The sequence below is a fragment of the Prionailurus viverrinus genome, chromosome B1 (assembly GCF_022837055.1).
Source record: "Prionailurus viverrinus isolate Anna chromosome B1, UM_Priviv_1.0, whole genome shotgun sequence".
Lineage (NCBI taxonomy): Eukaryota > Metazoa > Chordata > Mammalia > Carnivora > Felidae > Prionailurus > Prionailurus viverrinus.
In genome coordinates this window covers 163,434,932-163,454,256 of record NC_062564.1, presented here as the reverse complement: position 1 = coordinate 163,454,256, position 19,325 = coordinate 163,434,932, and the positions used below count along the sequence as shown (strand labels likewise).

The 19,325-nt window shown below is 47.3% G+C and overlaps 1 protein-coding gene across 5 annotated transcripts in view; it reads right to left on the bottom strand.

Annotated features, from left to right (window-relative positions):
- The window catches only part of LNX1 (ligand of numb-protein X 1), a 183,124-nt gene that overhangs the window by 95,947 nt on the left and 67,852 nt on the right, over positions 1–19,325 (bottom strand). For 4 of the 5 annotated variants that reach the window (XM_047854865.1, XM_047854864.1, XM_047854866.1 and 1 more), the window contains one exon: positions 8,653–9,138. In XM_047854865.1, coding sequence (XP_047710821.1) covers positions 8,653–9,044 — 392 coding nt within the window. In that variant the 5' untranslated portion in view covers positions 9,045–9,138. Of the gene's footprint in view, positions 1–8,652; positions 9,158–19,325 lie in introns of all 5 variants that reach the window. The other variant, XM_047854868.1, reaches the window with a different exon arrangement.

Sequence of the window (19,325 nt, the reverse complement as noted above, 5' to 3'; positions counted from 1 at the left end):
AGACACTGTAAGAAATCAGCATCCTTGGAACACAGCCTGGGGATCTGAGCTCCAAGTGAGTCTTCAGACATTGAGACAGACGAGGGTTAATTATGAACCAACTCCACGTCTCGATGCATATTTAGAATAGGCAGATATTTTACCTATCCCTGTCCTGACTACGCTGGCAGATGTGAGCAAAGTGACAGCTTCTCCACTAATTTGGACAACTGGCCCTTTACAAGAATAGACCGCGTCGTTCTCTTTGAGAATAATGAGCCTTGATAGACAGACGTAAGATTCTGTCCAAATGATGCACAAATTCCTGTTCCGCCACAAAAGAAGTCACTCCGTTCCTCCTCCTCCCCTGAGTGGCTGAGCTAAGCTCTGACGCTAGTTGTAGGACCCTGGGCATTTCATTGAAGCTCCCGAGCCTCAGCTATGTCATCTCTGAAGTGGAGCTCTATTCGTGCCTTACCTGCTGGGTCCAGCAGGCGCGGGACATGATTGCTTCTAGCTTTAAGATCTGTGATTGCAGCCTACGCTATCAGTCTTAAGAGGACTTCTAGCATGCCTAAGCCCCGTAATGTGTCAGAGGCCCCCGGGACTCCTCTCCTACCCCATCTTCAAGAAGTCGAAAATCCATGTGGACCTTGCAACTCAAGGCCTAAATCTTAACAGAAACGGCTTAAAAGGATTGTTCCACTAATGCAACCGAGCAATTACAGCAAGCTAGACTCGACGGGAAAGAGACCAGGGAAAAGTCTGCGGAATGAGACCAAGTGCAATGAGCTATGTAGTAAGCAGGGGGGGTGGGGGGTTGGCCTCAGAGAAGGTGCATTGACCTGAGGCAGGAATGAAAGAGTTTACATATAGTAGATCCTTCGAATGTACAGGTTTAACGGCTACAGTTGAGATCAGAGATAAGCAATCTCGGTAACGCAGGACCTGTATTAATTTATAGTTTTGTTGAGACTCTAATTTGAATTCCATTCCCTGTCAGTCTGGTATGCAAGAGTGAGTCAGGGCTGGTGAGAAGGAAGTACCATGAAATAGCAGTAAAACGGAAGTTAGGTTTGGCATTTAGTTCCTGGAGTCCAACAGATGACTTTGAACCCTAGCTCTGCCACATGATGGCTGTGTGACACTGGGCATGTTGTTCAACCTCTCTGAACCGCTGTATCTTCCTCTGTAAAAGAAAGACAATAACAAGAGTGCTTAACTCATAGTGCTGTTATGAAGGTGGAATGAGATAATGCCTATAAAGAACAAAGGGCTCAATGAGCGTTAGCTATTGTTATAAAAATTGTTATTAATAACCACTAATAGCAGTGAATGAGCCTTGCTGGCAGCTCAGCGCCCACCTCCCAGAGGCTTTGTTCTTCTCATCCTTTCTTCCCTTCTGCACTATTAGGGGCATGAAACGTTACGGTCTGTTCCTGAATATGGAGTTTCACAGAGTCCTGGGACACGCTTTTCTGGAGTGCCCGGGATCTGCTGTATAGATCACAGCTCCTGAACAGCCTGGAAAATAATAAATGCTGTGGGTTTCGTAGTGTGCAAGATTGTACTTCTGATAACCTTGGACATGTCAGATTGTTCCTCCAAGTCTCTATGACAAAAGAAGGATGTCTGCCCTTTTACCTCCTTGCATTTCAAGAGAATAAAATCCATTAATGGAAAGGAATGCAGTATAAAAACAAAGGAATTATTTTTTGTGGTTGTCTATGTCACTACTGCAAAAACTGCTGGTTGCCTATCCAGTATCTCACCTTCTCTTCTTCCTTTTCACGGAGCCTACATTTAGCTCACGGTGGTAATGCACTTTAGCCTGTCTCACAGATGGGTGGCCATACAACGCAATACTGGCTAATGAGGCATAAGCAGAAATTACCGGGTGAGGCATCCCAGAAAGCTGTTTAAAGGAAAAGTCTCAGTATGCATATTGTCAATTTGCCCTCCCTGCCTGGTTCTTCCTAGCTGGTTATTTCTGCCTGGAACTTGGATGTGATGTTGGCGATTGGGCAGCCGTTTGGGAACCAAGAGGTGACAAGTTGAGGCTGAAAGCTAATCCACAAAGCCGAAAGAGCCTGGATTATTGATGGCATCATGATAACATCATACAAATCATGGACTTCCTACACCCATACTTTCTGTTATATAAGAAAAATAAAACTTTTACAAAGTGAAACCAATGTAACTTCAATTTTCTGATACCTGCCATCAGCTACAATCCTAATACAACCCCCTGCAGATGAAATCTCACCTTCAAATGGCCATATTCTGTAGCTACCTTGCCAGTAAATAGCCCTACCCCTAATCCTTGTCCCCTTTGCCCAGCTAAGTTATCCTTAAATGTCATCTCAGATATCACCCATAAGCTCCTGTTTTCTTGTCTCTTTTCTCTTCCCTAAACCAGGAACTGCTTGAAGGCAGAAGTCTACTGGTCTTGTTCTCTATTATAGCCTCACCACAGTGCCTAGAACACAATAGATGCTCAATAAATACTGAATGACATAAAATTCAACATGGTTACAGAGTCAACTTTGGGACCAACCTTTCTTGATCAGAGGCAAAGCAGCAAAACAAAACAAAAGGATCTCAGGACTTCAAACGTGCCAAGAGCCATGGGAGGGGTCAAGCGTTTGTACAGAGAGATAATAAATGTCCAGGAATAAAGGAAATATGTAAAGAAGATTTCTGGGCACGAGCGCCCAGGAGAATGTTGTTTCTTTAGCAGATTTCTCGGAGCATAATGTAAAAGCAATGGCTCCCTCAGGGAGCAATGCAGGACAATTGCCTCATTTCTTCCATGCCCGGGAGAGTGAAGAGAGCAGCTCTCAGCCAGGTAGGAGCCAGGCAACAGTTGGGTTCAAGACTGGAATGTCACTTGAAGAATGAATGTCAAAACAGTTATGGTGACTAGGTCAAGCATGGCTGACATGACCAACGAGACTCGTAACCTCCCCATCTTTCCGTAGGGTAAGACTCCCCTAGACCTTCCCTCCAGCAGCACCATCTTCTGGACACTACAGACAGCCACTGTGCGCATGCTCCACGGGCGAACTACAGGAAAGAGCCACCTGAGAGGAGGAAAGGTCAAGAGAACCTGCAGGGTCGGTCTTTGGAGAAGAAACTCCAGGACTCTGAGTGCACATTTAATCAAAAACGACAACAAAAGCAACAACAACAAACCCAGGGAGCCTTCAGTCAGGTGAGTCTTGGGCCAAATATGCATTTTCATGCAGGGCTGTTTTCAAAACATCGAACAGTGATCTGTTTGTTCCTGCCAGTAGGGTCAGCTTTCTTATCTCCCATTGTTACTATCTTCCATAAGAAGGAAGCTAAAGGCCAGAGGCACTTATCCCATGAAACAATTCAATGTGTGTGTGTGTGTGTGTGTGTGTGTGTGTGTGTGTGGTTTCGACTTCTCTACTCTTAAAGGGTCATTTCCTCAGAGGCAGAAATCACGGTGTGTATAGATTTTTCTCTCATTCCGGGCCTGTCCTACAGTGGATCGTTGATAAATATGATGCATGCAGATGACGATATTATTACACAAGGAAGATGTGGTCTGGAGCCTAAGACAACACCCACGGAGCATCAAGGAAGTAACAGCTATATTCCCACACACCCCGTCACTGATCCAGGTCAAGAGAGACGCAGTGGACTGGCCCCTGCACCACCTCTACCACATCCACGGTCAATGTCCTTGGTTAGGAAGGCTGTCTCTTGACTCAACATAAGCCTCTATCACCTGCGGGGGAATTCTTTGCAGTAGACCCATGCGAGGGGAGTCTGCAAGCGTCTAAGAGGACAGAGGTCAACAGAATTAGCCCGAAGATTCCAGACATTAGCTCACAGGTTCAGGCTTACTCTCATGGAAGAACCCTCTCGTCTGAAGTCAGGAACAGCTGTCCAAGGAGTTACTGGTGCAGGCAATCGTGTACAACCACAGTCAATCTGAAATGTTTTACTTAAGGGTTTACATTCAACTCGGGGTCTGAAGCGGCTGGATAATATTGTTTACAAAGGACACGAATTTTGGAGAAAACAGGCAGCGTTTGTTTAAAGACATGATGCTGCCTGCCTGCATTCCTGACTCAGGTCATCTGCTATTATTAGTGGTCCTCTGGACAGGTCATGAACAGAGACCTCAGCTTGGGTGGGGGGGAGGGGGACGGGGTGGGAGGGGAAGTATTTGGAAGTATTTCTCTACCATATCTTCTTTTCTGGAGGGACAATGGTGACATTCTAAATTGACTCATTTCTGAAGAGCTTTGTGTTCAAGGAGCTAATTGAAATAAATGCCCATTTTGTAGGTAGAGAAACCTAAGTCTCGATTCGCCCATGAAGCCTGGGACTGTTAGCGTACTGGGACCCGCTGGAAGGGAATGTGTGGGTCCACATCTGTCATACGGCAATCCTCAACCAGATTTATAGTTAAGTTCTCCGTACGAGGTAGGATCTGAGCCTGCCTCGTTCATATTCATTACAACGCCACAGGCCAAATAATATTTTTTAAAACTCAGTGCATGTGAAATCTTGAAATTGAGATGCAAAATTGATAAACAAAGCTATCTTCTAGGACCAATGTGTGAAGCAGCTACAGCCACCAACCTGGAGGTCTCCTATGGGAATATAAGGAAAACATTTGCTTCCTGGTCACCTCTTGGTTTTTCCCAATTAAAGGGACTCCAGGGGCGCCTGGGTGGCTCAGCGGGTTAAGCGTCCCATTGCGGCGCAGGTCATGATCTCACGGTTCGTGAGTTTGAGCCCCGCGTGGGGCTCTGTGCTGCCAGCTCAGAGCCTGGGGCCTGCTTCCGATTCTGGTCTCCCTCTCTCTCTGCCCCTCCCCGGCTCGCACTCTGTCTGTCTCTCTCAAAAATAAATAAACATTAAAAAAAATTTCAAAAGGGGGGGGTGGGGAGGACTCCAGAGTAGTAATGACTTAATCTTAATATCCCTTCTGAGGAGAGGAAGAGATAGTCCACTAGCCCAGTTGCTGGCCCAACGCCTAACAGGGCTCCAGAGTCAAGTCCTGGATTAGCTCCAAGTTTCGAATCCTTGCCAATCAGACGGCCAGAGGGCGGGAGGGGCGGAAGTGTATATTAAGCATTTGATGACTAATATATACAACATATTTTTGGAAACGTTGGTTTCAACCTACTTAGGGAGCCGACGTGTGGGGGAAGATCAAGAACGGGTGTTGAGGCCCTCACCTCCCTCACATGGGAGTTTTCCTCTCCCCAGGGAGCTGCAGATGGCTGCCTGTGAAAAACTCTGAGGCCTCCGTGTGAAGAGGTGATTTCAATTAGTTTTGCGTTCTTTCCTCCTGTTGTTTTCCAACCTGCATAGCATTATCGGCTTAGGGTTCGTCCAGACCTTTTCCTGGGCTTCTTGTGGTGTGGGGGCCACACGGCCTGTGTGGGCAGGTGAAGGCCATTCCCAGTCTGGGCAGCTGAGGGGCTCCCGGAGGCCCCGTAGGACCCAACTGCCCCTTCCCAGCCCTTCTGCTGCCCCACTTCCGTTATGAACTCACCCTCCCATCTGTACGCCATCTCACCCCGAGTTTTGGGGGTACTCTTGGCCCCAAACCAGTTCTTGATGAGGAGGTGAGGAAGAGCTGCTGTGTTTTCATGTTCCTTCAAGAGACCACCTCCATTTCCTTCCTTCTCTCTCCACTCTCTTACCCCTCCCCTGTGGAGCCCCCGTGGGGGCCAGAACAAGGCCTCTCCCCACAGACGGCCGTCTCCCAATCCTCAGAACCCGGGGACATGTTACCTTAACATGGCGAAAGGGACTTTGTAGATTTGACTAACTTAAGGATCTTCAGGTGAAGAAATGATTGTAGATTATCCAACTGGGCCCAATGTAGTCGCCAAGTGTCCTTGGAAGAGGGAGGCAGGAAGGCCAAAGCCACAGAGAGGTGATGATGGAAGCAGAGGAGCGAGAGGCAGACAGACAGACAGAAAGAGGAGATGGGGAGAGAGAGAGAGAGAGGCAGAAAGCAAGCAAGCAAGAAAGAGGGAGAGAGAGGGAAAGGGAGAAAGAAAGAAAGAGAAAGAAAGAGAGAGAAAGAGGGAGAGGGGGGAGAGAGAAAGGGAGAGAGAGACAGAGAGAGAGAGAGAGAGAGACAAAGAGATTGACAGAAAGAAAGAGACAGAGAGAGAGAGAAAGAGACAAAAGGCAGAGACAGGCAGGCAGAGAGACTGGAAGATTCCACACTGCTGGCTTTGAAGGTAGGGAATGAGGCCACAGGTCAGGGAAGGCAGGCAACCTCCAGAAGCTAGGCAAGGCAAGGGAGGGGGTTCTCTCCTAGAACCAGAGAGAATTGGCCCTCTCTGACCTGATGTCAGTCCAATGCACCTCTCACTGGACTTCTGGCTCTCAGAACCTTAAGATAAGACATTCGCGTGGCTTGAAGCCCCTGGGTTGGTGATCACTTGTTACAGCCGCGATAGGAAACCCATACAGCTCTCAAACACAAAGGTAGGGGGTGCAAATGTCGGGAGCATGGGAATGTGATGTGTACAGGGAGCTCTCCCTTTTCTCCACCGCTTCTCACCTCCCTCAGCCAGTATGCCCCCAGCCTTGGCCCCTGGCTCTGTGCCAGCATCTGTCAGCCTCTGCCTCACTTTGACCTACCCCAGACCCCTTCCCTCCAGACAGGGCCTCTCCTCCCCGGGTCAAACTTCCAGCAAAGGTCACAAATAGACCCCCTCACCCTCTTCTCCTCTGGCCACACCTCCTTCTGGGCAATGAGAAGGGCACCCTAGTTCAGATGCCAACCACAGAGGCAACAACAATAGATGGCAACAACAGAGGGTCAGAGGCAACCCGCAAACCCGAGTTAGAGGTCTTTCACTCAACGTGTTGGGAAGAAAAGTGAGTTCGCTGACACAATTAGCATGGAAACCAAGTGCTAAGCATCACACCCAGGCCATTGCCCTGGATGCAAACTTTTTTTTTTTAATGTTTATTTATTTTTGAGAGAGAGAGAGAGAGAGTGGGAGCAGGGAGGGGCAGAGAGAGAGGGAGACACAGAATCAGAAGTGGGCTCCAGGCTCTGAGCTGTCAGCATAGAGCCCGACACGGGGCTCGAACTCACAAACCGCGAGATCATGATCTGAGCTGAAGTCGAACACTTAACCGACTGAGCCACCCAGGCGCCCCCCTCGATGCAAACTTCTATGTTAGAGAATCTGCCTGTCCTGAAAAACACTCAGATTCACAACCTCAAGTATGTGACCTTTCGAAAAAAACACCGGCACCTACCTCTTGCCCTCGTCATGACCAAGGAACCAAGATAAACACCAGCTTCCAAATTTCCTCGTACAAAATAATTGTGGTATTACTGTTCATCCTCCCGTAACCACCTGAAATGTTCTGAGCACCTCATTGCGGAGCAAGACCCGGGGCTGCCCTGAGGCCATCCGCACAGGAATGCCCAGGAATGTGACAATGTAAGTGGACACAATGAGAGGCAGATAAGTGGAGTGGACCTGCTGCTCGCCACCAGCAGGGGCAGTCACACCATCGCTCTGCCACCGGTGTGTACCCTGGCTGAAAATTTAGCAGAAATTCTCTGGAAGACAGAAGTTTTCTACATTTCTCCTTTATATTCTTATTTTTTTCAATGTTTATTCATTTTTGAGAGAGAGAGAGAGAGAGAGAGAGAGAGAGCGCGCGCATGAGCAGGGGAGGGGCAGAGAGAGAGAGGGAGACACAGACTCTGAAGCAGGCTCCAGGCTCCGAGCTGGCAGCACAGAGCCTGATGCGGGGCTCGAACTCACGAACTGGGAGATCATGACCCGAGCCCAAGTCGGACGCTTAACCGACTGAGCCACCCAGGCGGCCCTGTATGTTTCTCCTTTTAAAAGTCAGTTGGCAATACCTCACATCTCCTTAAAGAACAGTGGGCTTTGTCAATTCCCATACAGAAGAAATCTTAAGAATCATGGACCAAACTGGGAGACATTTTTTTTCTGATGTGAAAAGGTAAGCAATGCCCATCAGGAAATCTCTGAGGATTTCCTCAGAGAAAAGCTCAGAGAAAGCTGCTCATCAGACCTTTCCAGGATCTGACACTTGAGAACGCACCCATATGAAACAAGCCAGTCCACAAAAGGACAAATATTGTACGATTCCTCTTCTCTTAGGCTCCCAGAGCAGTCAGATTCATTGAGACAGAAAGCAGCATGGTGGTCATCAGGGGCCGGACAGGAGGGAATGGCGAATCTGGGGTTAATAGGTATGGTTTGGATTCTGGAAGGTGAGCAAAGTTCTGGTAATGGATTGTGGTGATGGCCGCACAACTGTGTGAATGCACTTAAATGCCACTGAACAGTACTCTTAAAACTGGTTAAAATGGCGAATGTCATGCATAGGTTACCACGAGAAAACAGTCCCCCCCCACCCCCCCACCACACACACACACCTACACACCCCAACTCTATCACGGGCTGTTCTCTCACACTGAACCACGGTTACAAACACCTAAGAGGTTTCCTTTGAGCGGATGCTTGCCCTGGCTGCAAAAAAAGAAGACAGAGAAACGGCATCTCGCGGAGCACCCGGCCCCGAGGACGGCCCTGCTCTTGGGAGGCAGGGGAGGCCAGCTGTCCCCGGGAGGGCGGGCGGCTCGGAGCCGGCCAACCAGGGAGGCCCTACCTTGTCTGAAAGTGCTGCTCGAGATCACAGCGCTGCAGGACCTCGGTGCAGTACTCCGGGAACGGGCAGGTCACCAGCAGCTTGTTGAGAAGCTTGTTGACCAGGATGCTGGACTTCTTGCAATGCTGCAGCACCACAGGCTTACGATCCACGGGGCAGAAGTCCTTCTCCACCAGGAAGCTGGTGAGGCAGAGCGTGCAATAGGTGTGTCCACAGGGAGTGTCCAGAGGGTCCAGCAAAGCCTGCAGGCAGATGTGGCACACGAGGTCATCGTCCACATCTTCCGCGTAGGTGTAGAAGTGGTTTTCCTCAGGGGAGTGGGCTTGGCCACACACCACACACAGGGGTGCAGAGCTGGGGTCAGGGGGACAGGCAGGGTCTGGCTGGCTCATGGTCAGCTCGGGAGACGGTATGGCAGGAAAGCAGCCCAGGGCAACAGTATTTCCTCCGGAGAAAATCACGATCTTCCAGGAGCCATCCACAGACCTAAAAGAGAACAAGACAGCTGATCTTCGTTTTCATGAGACTGGAGACTAAGCAATGGACTTGACACCCTGCCGCCCGAGGGCGGGGGACTGAGCTGGGATTCAGAAGGCCAGGGCTGACTGCCCCCTCTGGTGACTGACATGACCTTGGGCAAGTGACTTGGCCTCCTTATGCCTCAGTTTACCATCCATCCTGGTGGGAATAACGTTGGCCTTTAACATCCTCGCGCTGGGTGGTAAAAACCATCGGGGACTATCCGGGAAATCCCCAGAGATGTAAATTGTTAGTAAAATTAAATTAGACCAGGGGCGCCTTGGTGGCGCAGTCGGTTAAGCGTCCGACTTCAGCCAGGTCACGATCTCGCGGTCCGTGAGTTCGAGCCCCGCGTCGGGCTCTGGGCTGATGGCTCGGAGCCTGGAGCCTGTTTCCGATTCTGTGTCTCCCTCTCTCTCTGCCCCTCCCCCGTTCATGCTCTGTCTCTCTCTGTCCCAAAAATAAAAATAAAAAAAAAAAACGAAAAAAAAAAATTAAATTAGACCATGAATTATATAGACTATAAATTAGAGATTTAGAAGTTGCTCTGTCAGATCGGGACAAGAAGAAAAGCAGTGAACACTCTAATGGCTTTTTCTTATCTTTCCCCCCAACTTTCTCTAAAACTCAGAGAAGGTAGGACATCAGAGCCTTCAACTCTCGTCAGAAGAACCGAGAACTGGGGAGTCTGTAGCGTTTTTACTGTGGTGAGAGCATGTTTCCCTCCATATGCATTTCATTCATTCAATCGGGCATTGGCAGTTATGTGGGCTCTCCAGCTGTACCGCCTGGGTTCAAATCCCACCACCGCTGTGGGCCAGCCATTTAATCCATAGCTGGAAAATGAGGATAACAATAGCCGGCCTCATAGGACTATTGTGAGGATTGCACGAGATACGCGACAGAGAGCTCTCAGCATCATATCTGGAATATAGTACATGCTCAGTCAATATTAGCTACTATTTTTTTTTAATTTGTTAACTTTTATTCATTTTTGAGAGACAATTGGGGGAGAGGCAGAGAGAGAGAGGGAGACACAGAATCCAAAGCAGGCTCCAGGCTCTGAGCTGTCAGCACAGAGCCCTACGCCGGGCTTGAACCCACAGGGCTTGAATCACGACCCGAGCCGCGGTCTGACACTTAACCGACTGAGCCACCCAGGTGCCACAATATTAGTTACTATTTTTACATGCATTTGTTACTGCATTCATTCCAGTCCAGCTCCCCTGACCTAGAAATTGAAAGCTATAGTTCCTACAAGGGGTCTTTTTGTTTCATTTTAACAGTACTCTTTTATTTAATCATATATATATTTCAAACCAGTAGAATACTATCACACTATGGATTTTCCTCTCATATAGGTGTCTAAATGATGGAGTTTTTAACTTTCCCGATTAACATCTAGGATGTCTCTTGGAATCATTCCGTAAATGTTTTTCGAGCACCAGCTCTGAGCTAGGTAGTAAGCTAGGTGTGGAGGAGACCTTTAAGAGAGCTTTAAAAACACGCTGCTGCTCTCGTGGGGTCACCAGTCCAGGGGACGCAGACGGCACAAGTAACCGGAAGTGTGCTCGAGGTGACCCTGGGTCATCTCTCATGAGGATTAAGAACCCCACGGAGTCCCCTGGTGGCTCAGTGAACGAAGCATCTGAGTCTTGATCTCAGGGTCCTGAGTTCAGGCCCCGCGTTGGGCTCTGCGCTGGCCGTGAAGCCTACTTAAAAATAAAAATAAAAATCCTGCACCCTCCCCCACCCCCCTTCAACGTTCTTCATTTTGGGAAGTAAAGGAAAAGACGTCAAGCGTCCCGCAAGAGCATAAAGACACATGAGTAACCTAACAGGAAACTAGCTGCATTTGGAAACATGGCACAGCAGAGTCGTAAACTGTGTTATATCTTTTTTCTTTTCCAAATTAAGTCCAAGGTTGTCTGTAGGAGCACAGCCTTATCTCCAAAAGAAAATACATGGGCTTCAAGCTTTCAGTGGGTCAGCTTCGTGTTTACATTTCTGTCCTGTGCTAATGTGCCCGAAAGAACACTCTGGTCAGAAGGTTGAAGTAAAATGCACTGAATGTGAAAACACTTAGATCATAGCATTTGATTTAGCATCAAAAGAGAACACAGAAGACTAAGGTAGAGAGTGCAGAAGGGGGTGAAGTGGTTTCTAGTCAAATTTCATGGAAACATACACAGCTGCTATTCGTCCCGAGGCTGATAGAAGGTACTGGAACCACACAGGAAATGCTTTAAGTGGCATGAAAAACAGTCCAAAAATAAACACGAAAACGGAAACGGGCCACCCGAAAGATTATCATCCACTAGAGGAAAAAAAAAAAAAGTTCACATATTTTGAACTTTGACAGGAGTTTTGTCAAATCTCCCCACGTGTTTGGGTCCTCTCCATTCCTCCTCCCTGTGCTATACTGAAAAGTGATAGGAATGCAGCTGTCGCTCCGGTCTTAGCACTGAAAAAACAACTTGACATTTCTGGGCCATGCCTTTATGGGTGAAATCGTGGGACTGGACCAGATCTTTGGTTTTCAGACTGTGTTCTAGAAAGTGGCAGGTGCCTGAGAGCCTTCCATGGGAGGGACGGAAGGAAGGCAGGTGGGGTAGAGATTTGCCCACTTCTCCACCCCACCCAGTCCCAGCTCCATTTTTACGTCTCTGACACATCAATTTCCTTATAATATTGTTAGAAGAACCCTAGCTTAAAAAAAAAAAAAAAAAAAAAAAAAAAAAGCAAGCCACCAGATCGATACTATAAAATCTCTTTCAGAAACAGAGTTTCAGCACAGAGGATTCTGTGCTAATAAAGCAGAGGGTTTTGCTTTGTTTTGGGCAGTTGGCTTTTGGGAGGATCTTTTTTTCTTTGCTTTCTGACAAGTTTTGAGCATTTACCATCTGCCCGGCACTGTACTTGGGGGCCTTATATACATTATGTTATTTAATCCACACAAATCCCCAGGGTTGCTTTGTTCGTTTTCATTTTAAAAAAAATTCTGTTGGGGCGCCTGGGTGGCGCAGTCGGTTAAGCGTTTGACTTCAGCCAGGTCACGATCTCACGGTCCGTGAGTTCGAGCCCCGCGTCAGGCTCTGGGCTGATGGCTCGGAGCCTGGAGCCTGTTTCCGATTCTGTGTCTCCCTGTCTCTCTGCCCCTCCCCCGTTCATGCTCTGTCTCCCTCTGTCCCAAAAATAAATAAACGTTGAAAAAAAAATTTAAAAAAATTCTGTTTTAGCGTTTATTTATTTTTGACAGAGAGAGAGACACAGAATATGAGCAGAGGAGGGGCAGAGAGAGAGGGAGACACAGAATCTGAAGCAGGCTCCAGGCTCCGAGCTGTCAGCACAGAGCCCGACGCAGAGCTTGAACTCACAGACCGCAAGAGCATGACCGGAGCCGTAGTCTGATGCGCGACTGACTGAGCCACCCAGGTGCCCTTTGTTTGTTTTCATTGAACAGATGAGGAAGCTGAAGTGTGTGACATGTAAGTAACTTGCCAGTTACACCAAAAAAGAAACAAACCAAGAAATGGTGCTGACTCTAGTTTCTGTTCCTATTTTGCTACATTGTGGCCACGCATCTTCCCCTTCCCCCCCCCATCATCATGACTTCCTTGGAATGCAACTAAGCAAATAGAAGAGCCCCAGGAAATTGGGTTTAAAAATCTCTTTAGGACCATTGCGAATAGGTTTTTCCAAGGCTCTGATTAAAAATTTTCTTTGACAAGGGGCGCCTGGGTGGCGCAGTCGGTTAAGCCTCCGACTTCAGCCAGGTCACGATCTCGCGGTCTGTGAGTTCGAGCCCCGCGTCAGGCTCTGGGCTGATGGCTCCGAGCCTGGAGCCTGTTTCCCATTCTGTGTCTCCCTCTCTCTCTGCCCCTCCCCCGTTCATGCTCTGTCTCTCTCTGTCCCAAAAATAGATAACCGTTGGAAAAAAAAATTTTTTTTCTTTGACTTTACTGAGTGCCAAAATGGTGGACACTAAATGAATGGAACAGGTAAACAAAACCGGCAGGTTCTAGCTTCCAGCCCCAATTCTTTTTTCTTTCCTTTCCTGTTTTTCTGAGAGAGATTTGAATTCCCTGGCACTTGCCCATACGAGTACACCAGATCCTTAACATAATATTAGCGTAAACACTGCTGTTGGTATTTTCCAACTTTGCTTTAGACTAAATAAAGCCTATATGAATAGACACAGATTATGAGATAATTGGCCAAAAAAAGCAAAAAAGCAGTCTGGGCTCTAAAGAAAGAACTAGGTAGGCTTTTAAAAATATGACTAATGGGGTGCTTGGATGGTTCAGTTGGTCAAGTGTCCTGTTCGTGGTTTCGGCTCAGGTCATGATCTCACGGTTCGTGGGTTTGAGCCTCACCTTGGGCTCTGAGCTGATGGTGCAGAGCCTGCCTGGGATTTTTCTGTCCTCTCTCCCTCTCCCTCTTCCCCTCCCCTGTCCCCTCTTTCTCTTTCTCTCTCAAAAATAAATACTTTAAAAAAAAAAAAAGAAAAATTATGATTAATGGGCACCTGGGTGGCTCAGTTGGTTGAGTGTCTGACTCTTGGTTTTGGCTCAGGTCATAATCTCATGGCTTCGTGGGTTCAAGCCCTGCCTTGGGCTCTGAGCTGACAGTGTGGAGCCTGCTTGGGATCCTCTCTCTCACCCTCTGTCTCTGCCCCTCCCCCACTTGTGCTGTCCCCGTCTCTCTCAAAGTAGACTTAAACGAATTTTTAAAAATAAAAAAATGCCATGAACATTATTTATGCAAGGTTTCTTATTTCCAGTTTACATCTTATAAACCTGTATGATGTATCATGTTTTTAAGACATGAACTGAGAAGAAATGATCAAAGATCATTAAGGCTTGAAAGGTAAACGATTTTTCCTTCCAAATGTCAGGGAGAGGGCTTGTTAGCTGAGTCCATCTGTTACTGAGTGTCCCAGCCCTCGGCACTTCCGGCCCTGGCGTTTTTGCAATTTGGAGAAAGAGAAGGGAAGTAGATTTCCTCCTTGGGTGTATATGGGGGGGTGGGTAGGAGTGGGGATGAAAATCTTACACTTCCTCAGTAGACCCCTACGGTGGCTTAGGAACCATCTTTTCTGTCTTTCCTGTGATTTGGGGTGCAATAGAGGCCCAAGATGACTTTTAGACATGCAGGTGGCCTACCAACGCAGTGGTGAGAAGTGCCAAGAAAACCCAAAATCTCCATCTCTGTCCTTAATCCCTGCTTCCTTTCCCCCGACACTTTGTGGTCACGCCCGACACTTGTACAGAAGTTCTTCGACCTAACTTTCAAATTCTGAAACTTCGGTGGCTGACAACAGGGATGCATTCCAGAGCAAAGTGAGTCGGCGCTGTCTGCAAGCAAAGAAGGTCGTTAGAGGTCATATGTATACGGTCGCCTGCACTAAAAATCCAATAGTCTTAAGAACAGCCCTTGGGGTACAACCTGTTTGGAAACGGAAAATTGTCTGCATGAAATAACCTACCAGAACAATGGAGTCCCTGGTGTGCCACTGTTCTAATTCTCCTTTAAATGCACACTGGCTTTATAAAAGATGGTTATCCAAGGTGACCTTGATAAACCATGTACTGCACTGGAAAGGCAATGGATAACCATATCCCTTGGCAGGCTGTGCTGACAATGTCACAGTTTCTTCTTACTCCAAGGACAAGACTTGACTCCAGAGCCTCTCCTGGATGGCTGCATGAGTCACACTTTTACAACAATAGTAATGGGACTTCATATTATCAAAAAGAATTCATCTTACAGTCCATGGCAGTGTGCCCCACATCGGGACTTTAACCTTGAGAAAGACGAAACATTGAGCCATAGATTCTTGGTGTGGAAAGGGAGCCTTGAGAGAAGGTCCCTAAATGAAACAGGCCTTTATTACCTTATAAAATAGATCATCCTGCTTCGGAGAGCTCTAACTACTAGGGGGGACAGTCCATATACAGAGCAAAAATTTGCCTCTCTAAAAAGAAAAAAAAAATCCCTCTCTAGAACTCACCAACCCCTCCATGGGTGTCAGATGTATCCCAGTAGCTACTTAGAATATATCAAATTCCTTAAGTCCTTTAATTGTTGGAAGACACCTTTTTCCTCCCCCGGGGCCAGCAGCCTTGGGCTATGTGGCATTCCTTCAAGTTTCCATATACTCTGCGAAGCTGACCATCCTCTGCAACTTTCCAGATTATTCGGTGTCCCTCCTACGAGGTATGGGTAGAATGAGCCCCCAAACTCTAGGATATAGTGGAATGGAGTAACGGCACTCAGAGCCTAGGACTGTGTCTGCTTTCTTGGTGGAAGTAAAAGGCCATTGCTGTCATTGCTGATCTGCCCTGCTGCAAGACTGAGACACCGCCCCGAGGCCTGGAGAAAGCTATTAGCAACTCTTGAGCACCGAGAAGGGAAAAAAAAAAAAAAATCCACGGTAATAAAGTATAAAAGTAGCAGCTAGGGACACAGTTTAGAAAATGCAAAGACATTTAGTGGTATTAGGTGGATTTATATAAACAGAAATTCCTCCGTGACTAGACAGTTTGGTATTGGAATCCTCAGTGTATAACCCAATCCCAGGAATGAGTGGTATTTGGGGTTTGGGAGTCTCCCATTTGTTTATAAGCATTCCTATATTTTGATAAATGGTGATCTAGAATGTACTGACAAAATGAACACGAGACAAGAGACATGGAAACCATTTAAACAAATGGCAAATCGGAGACAATTTTTTTTTTCCCATCCAGATCACAACATCGATTAACTGTCACTGACATTCAGTAATAAATGAAAAAGTTAAAAAAGCGACAGGCCACGGGCAGCCAATGGAAGGGCCATGAGATGAACTGAAAGTCCTAAAGCTCTGGATGATCCTCAGAAAGGAAAGGAAAGGAAGGAAGGAAGGAAGGGGAAGGAAGGAAGGAAGGAAGGAAGGAAGGAAGGAAGGGGAAGGAAGGAAAGAAGGAAGGAAGGAAGGAAGGAAGGAAGGAAGGGGAAGGAAGGAAAGAAGGAAGGAAGGAAGGAAGGAAGGGGAAGGAAGGAAGGAAGGAAAGAAGGAAGGAAGGAAGGAAGGAAGGAAGGGGAAGGAAGGAAGGAAGGAAGGAAGGGGAAGGAAGGAAAGAAGGAAGGAAGGAAGGAAGGAAGGGGAAGGAAGGAAGGAAGGAAGGAAAGAAGGAAGGAAGGAAGGAAGGGGAAGGAAGGAAAGAAGGAAGGAAGGAAGGAAGGAAGGGGAAGGAAGGAAGGAAGGAAGGAAGGAAGGGGAAGGAAGGAAAGAAGGAAGGAAGGGGAAGGAAGGAAGGAAGGAAGGGGAAGGAGGAAAGGAAGGAAGGAAGGAAGGAAGGGGAAGGAAGGAAAGAAGGAAGGAAGGAAGGAAGGAAGGAAGGGGAAGGAAGGAAGAAGGAAGGGGAAGGAAGGAAAGAAGGAAGGAAGGAAGGAAGGAAGGAAGGAAGGAAGGAAGGGGAAGGAAGGAAGGAAGGAAGGAAGAGGAAGGAAGGGGAAGGAAGGAAGGAAGGAAGGGGAAGGAAGGAAGGAGAAGGAAGGGGAAGGAAGGAAAGAAGGAAGGAAGGAAGGAAGGAAGGAAGGAAGGGGAAGGAAGGAAGGAGAAGGAAGGGGAAGGAAGGAAAGAAGGAAGGAAGGAAGGAAGGAAAGAAGGAAGGAAGGAAGGAAGGGGAAGGAAGGAAGGAAGGAAAGAAGGAAGGAAGGAAGGAAGGAAGGAAGGAAGGGGAAGGAAGGAAAGAAGGAAGGAAGGAAGGAAGGAAGGAAGGAAGGAAGAGGAAGGAAGGAAGGAGAAGGGGAAGGAAGGAAGGAAGGAAGGAAGGAAGGAAGGAAGGGGAAGGAAGGAAGGAAGGAAGGAAGGGGAAGGAAGGAAAGAAGGAAGGAAGGAAGGAAGGAAGGAAGGAAGAGGAAGGAAGGAAGGAGAAGGAAGGGGAAGGAAGGAAAGAAGGAAGGAAGGAAGGAAGGAAGGAAGGGGAAGGAAGGAAGGAAGGAAGAGGAAGGAAGGGGAAGGAAGGAAGGAAGGAAGGAAGAAGGAAGGAAGGGGAAGGAAGGAAGGAAGGAAGGAAGGAAGGGGAAGGAAGGAAGGAAGGAAGGAAGGAAGGGGAAGGAAGGAAGGAAGGAAAGAGAAGAGAAGAGAAGAGAAGAGAAGAGAAAAGAAAAGAAAAGAAAAGAAAAGAAAAGAAAAGCGAAAAGGACTGGTGCACAAGTACCAGAAAAGGAAAGTGTCTGAGGAGGTGTCCTAGTCACCTGGCACCGTTAGCTGAGCAGTCACTGAGGGCTCATACAAAGGAGGAAGATTTCAAACAAGAAGAAAAAAGTGTAATCTGAAGCCAGGCCCCAAAATGATCACTGGATGACTGGATCCCGAAAGGGCACTGTTTCAAGCATCTATCAGTCAAGTGACACAAACAGTCTCTCCAGCAAGGCCACCACCACTATGTAAACAGCGTGGGGCTCTGCCCTACCCTCGCTGTGTTTGCTTCCTAATTTTTGCTGGCTTATTTCATGTTTTTTTCAAAATCTCCTAATCCCTTCCCCCAACCCTAATGTTTTACACAAACACATAAAGACTGAGGGGGCGCCCGGGGGGCTTGGTTGGTTAAGCATCTCACTTTGGCCTAGGTCATGATCTCACTGTTCCCAAGTTCGAGCCCCACGTCGGGCTCTGTGCCGACAGCTCGGAGCCTGGAGCCTGCTTCGGATTCTGTGTCTCCCTCTTTCTGTGCCCCTTCCTCTCTCTCTCTCTCTCTCTCTCTCTCTCTCAATAAATAAAAATTAAAAAAAAAAAACAAATAAAGACTGAGAACCCCTATACCAGATGATTTCTGAAGTAACTTCTAGGTTCTAGAAACTGAGCTGAAGGTGTTTCGTCATTGATGATGCTTTGCAATTTGCATGAAGCTATGCAGGCTGGTTCAGAACTTGGTTCACACTGGTCACTGAGGCCACACCTCAGCACAGAGATCAGTCATTCAGGAACCTCATCCTGGACTGTGAAGACCAGAAATACATTCACGTGGGAATCAAATGGAATAGTGCTGGTAAATTCTTCACGTCAATGGCCTCATTCTCTTTCTAAACAATTATCTGTGGGCGTATTTGTCTAACCGCTGCCCTGGCACTGGCTGGAGCTCCTAAATTAGATTATTGGAGGGAAAGCAATTGTCAAAGTTAGGGCAAGCTCTTCGTCTATTAAACAAAGTACATTTATAATTACACTTTATAGATAAACTGTGCGCAACTTGGAGATATCAATAACGTGCCATTGATTTTTTTTATAAATACCAACTGTGAACTAAGAGGATGGACGAATGCTCTGTGGGCTATTCCTTAGCTTACAGACACATCAGTCATAGGGAGGAATTAAGTGCTTTAGTGACCTGAATTAAAACGGTCACACATGAAATAAAAACTGTCTTTTAACTTACGAGGGTTTGAAGTGGGGGCTGAGGAGGCAGGGGAGTCATATACCTTGCAGAGGAAAAGGAGAGAGAACACGAAGAAGGCAGGTGCTTATGGACTGTTGCAAAGGTCAGGGTTGGTTCTGAATCTACTTAATATCTAAATCAACGATCCCCAAGAGGGAGTAAGCAATTCATTAATTGGATCACTGAAAGATACTTGCCTGCATAGTGTTGCCACCACTAGAAAGGACAAATATATAAAGTGGTCTTTAAAGAGGTCGAAATATCTTCAGGAAATTAAAGGAGAATTGAACTAAAAGGAGACCATGTCGGGAGTCAATGACTGAGAATGTAGATAGTCAGGAAGTGGGAAGAACAAGAAAAGCAGTTAAGTGAAAAGCGTCCCAAGTGGCTAGCCAATCAGATACAAGTTCTAGAAGCCCAGGGAAGATTTTTACAAGCTGGTTGGAGAAGAGCTTTGTCTCCCTTGACTAAAGATTTACTGCCTTTCCCCTGGGTGTCATGGCACCCCTTTCATACTTGGGTTTCTTTGTAAGAACTCTGTCCCAGAAAAGATGTCCTTTTGTTTCCTGGTCTATCAACATGGTGAGATGGAGCTGACCCCCTGCCAACAACAAAAATGAAGGCAGGGTATTTTGTGTTAACCAAGGGTTCTGTTCATGCAAAGAAGCACCATAGGATCCTGGGAAGAGACAATTTCAGAGGAGAAACGTGGGGAAGCAAGCCGACATT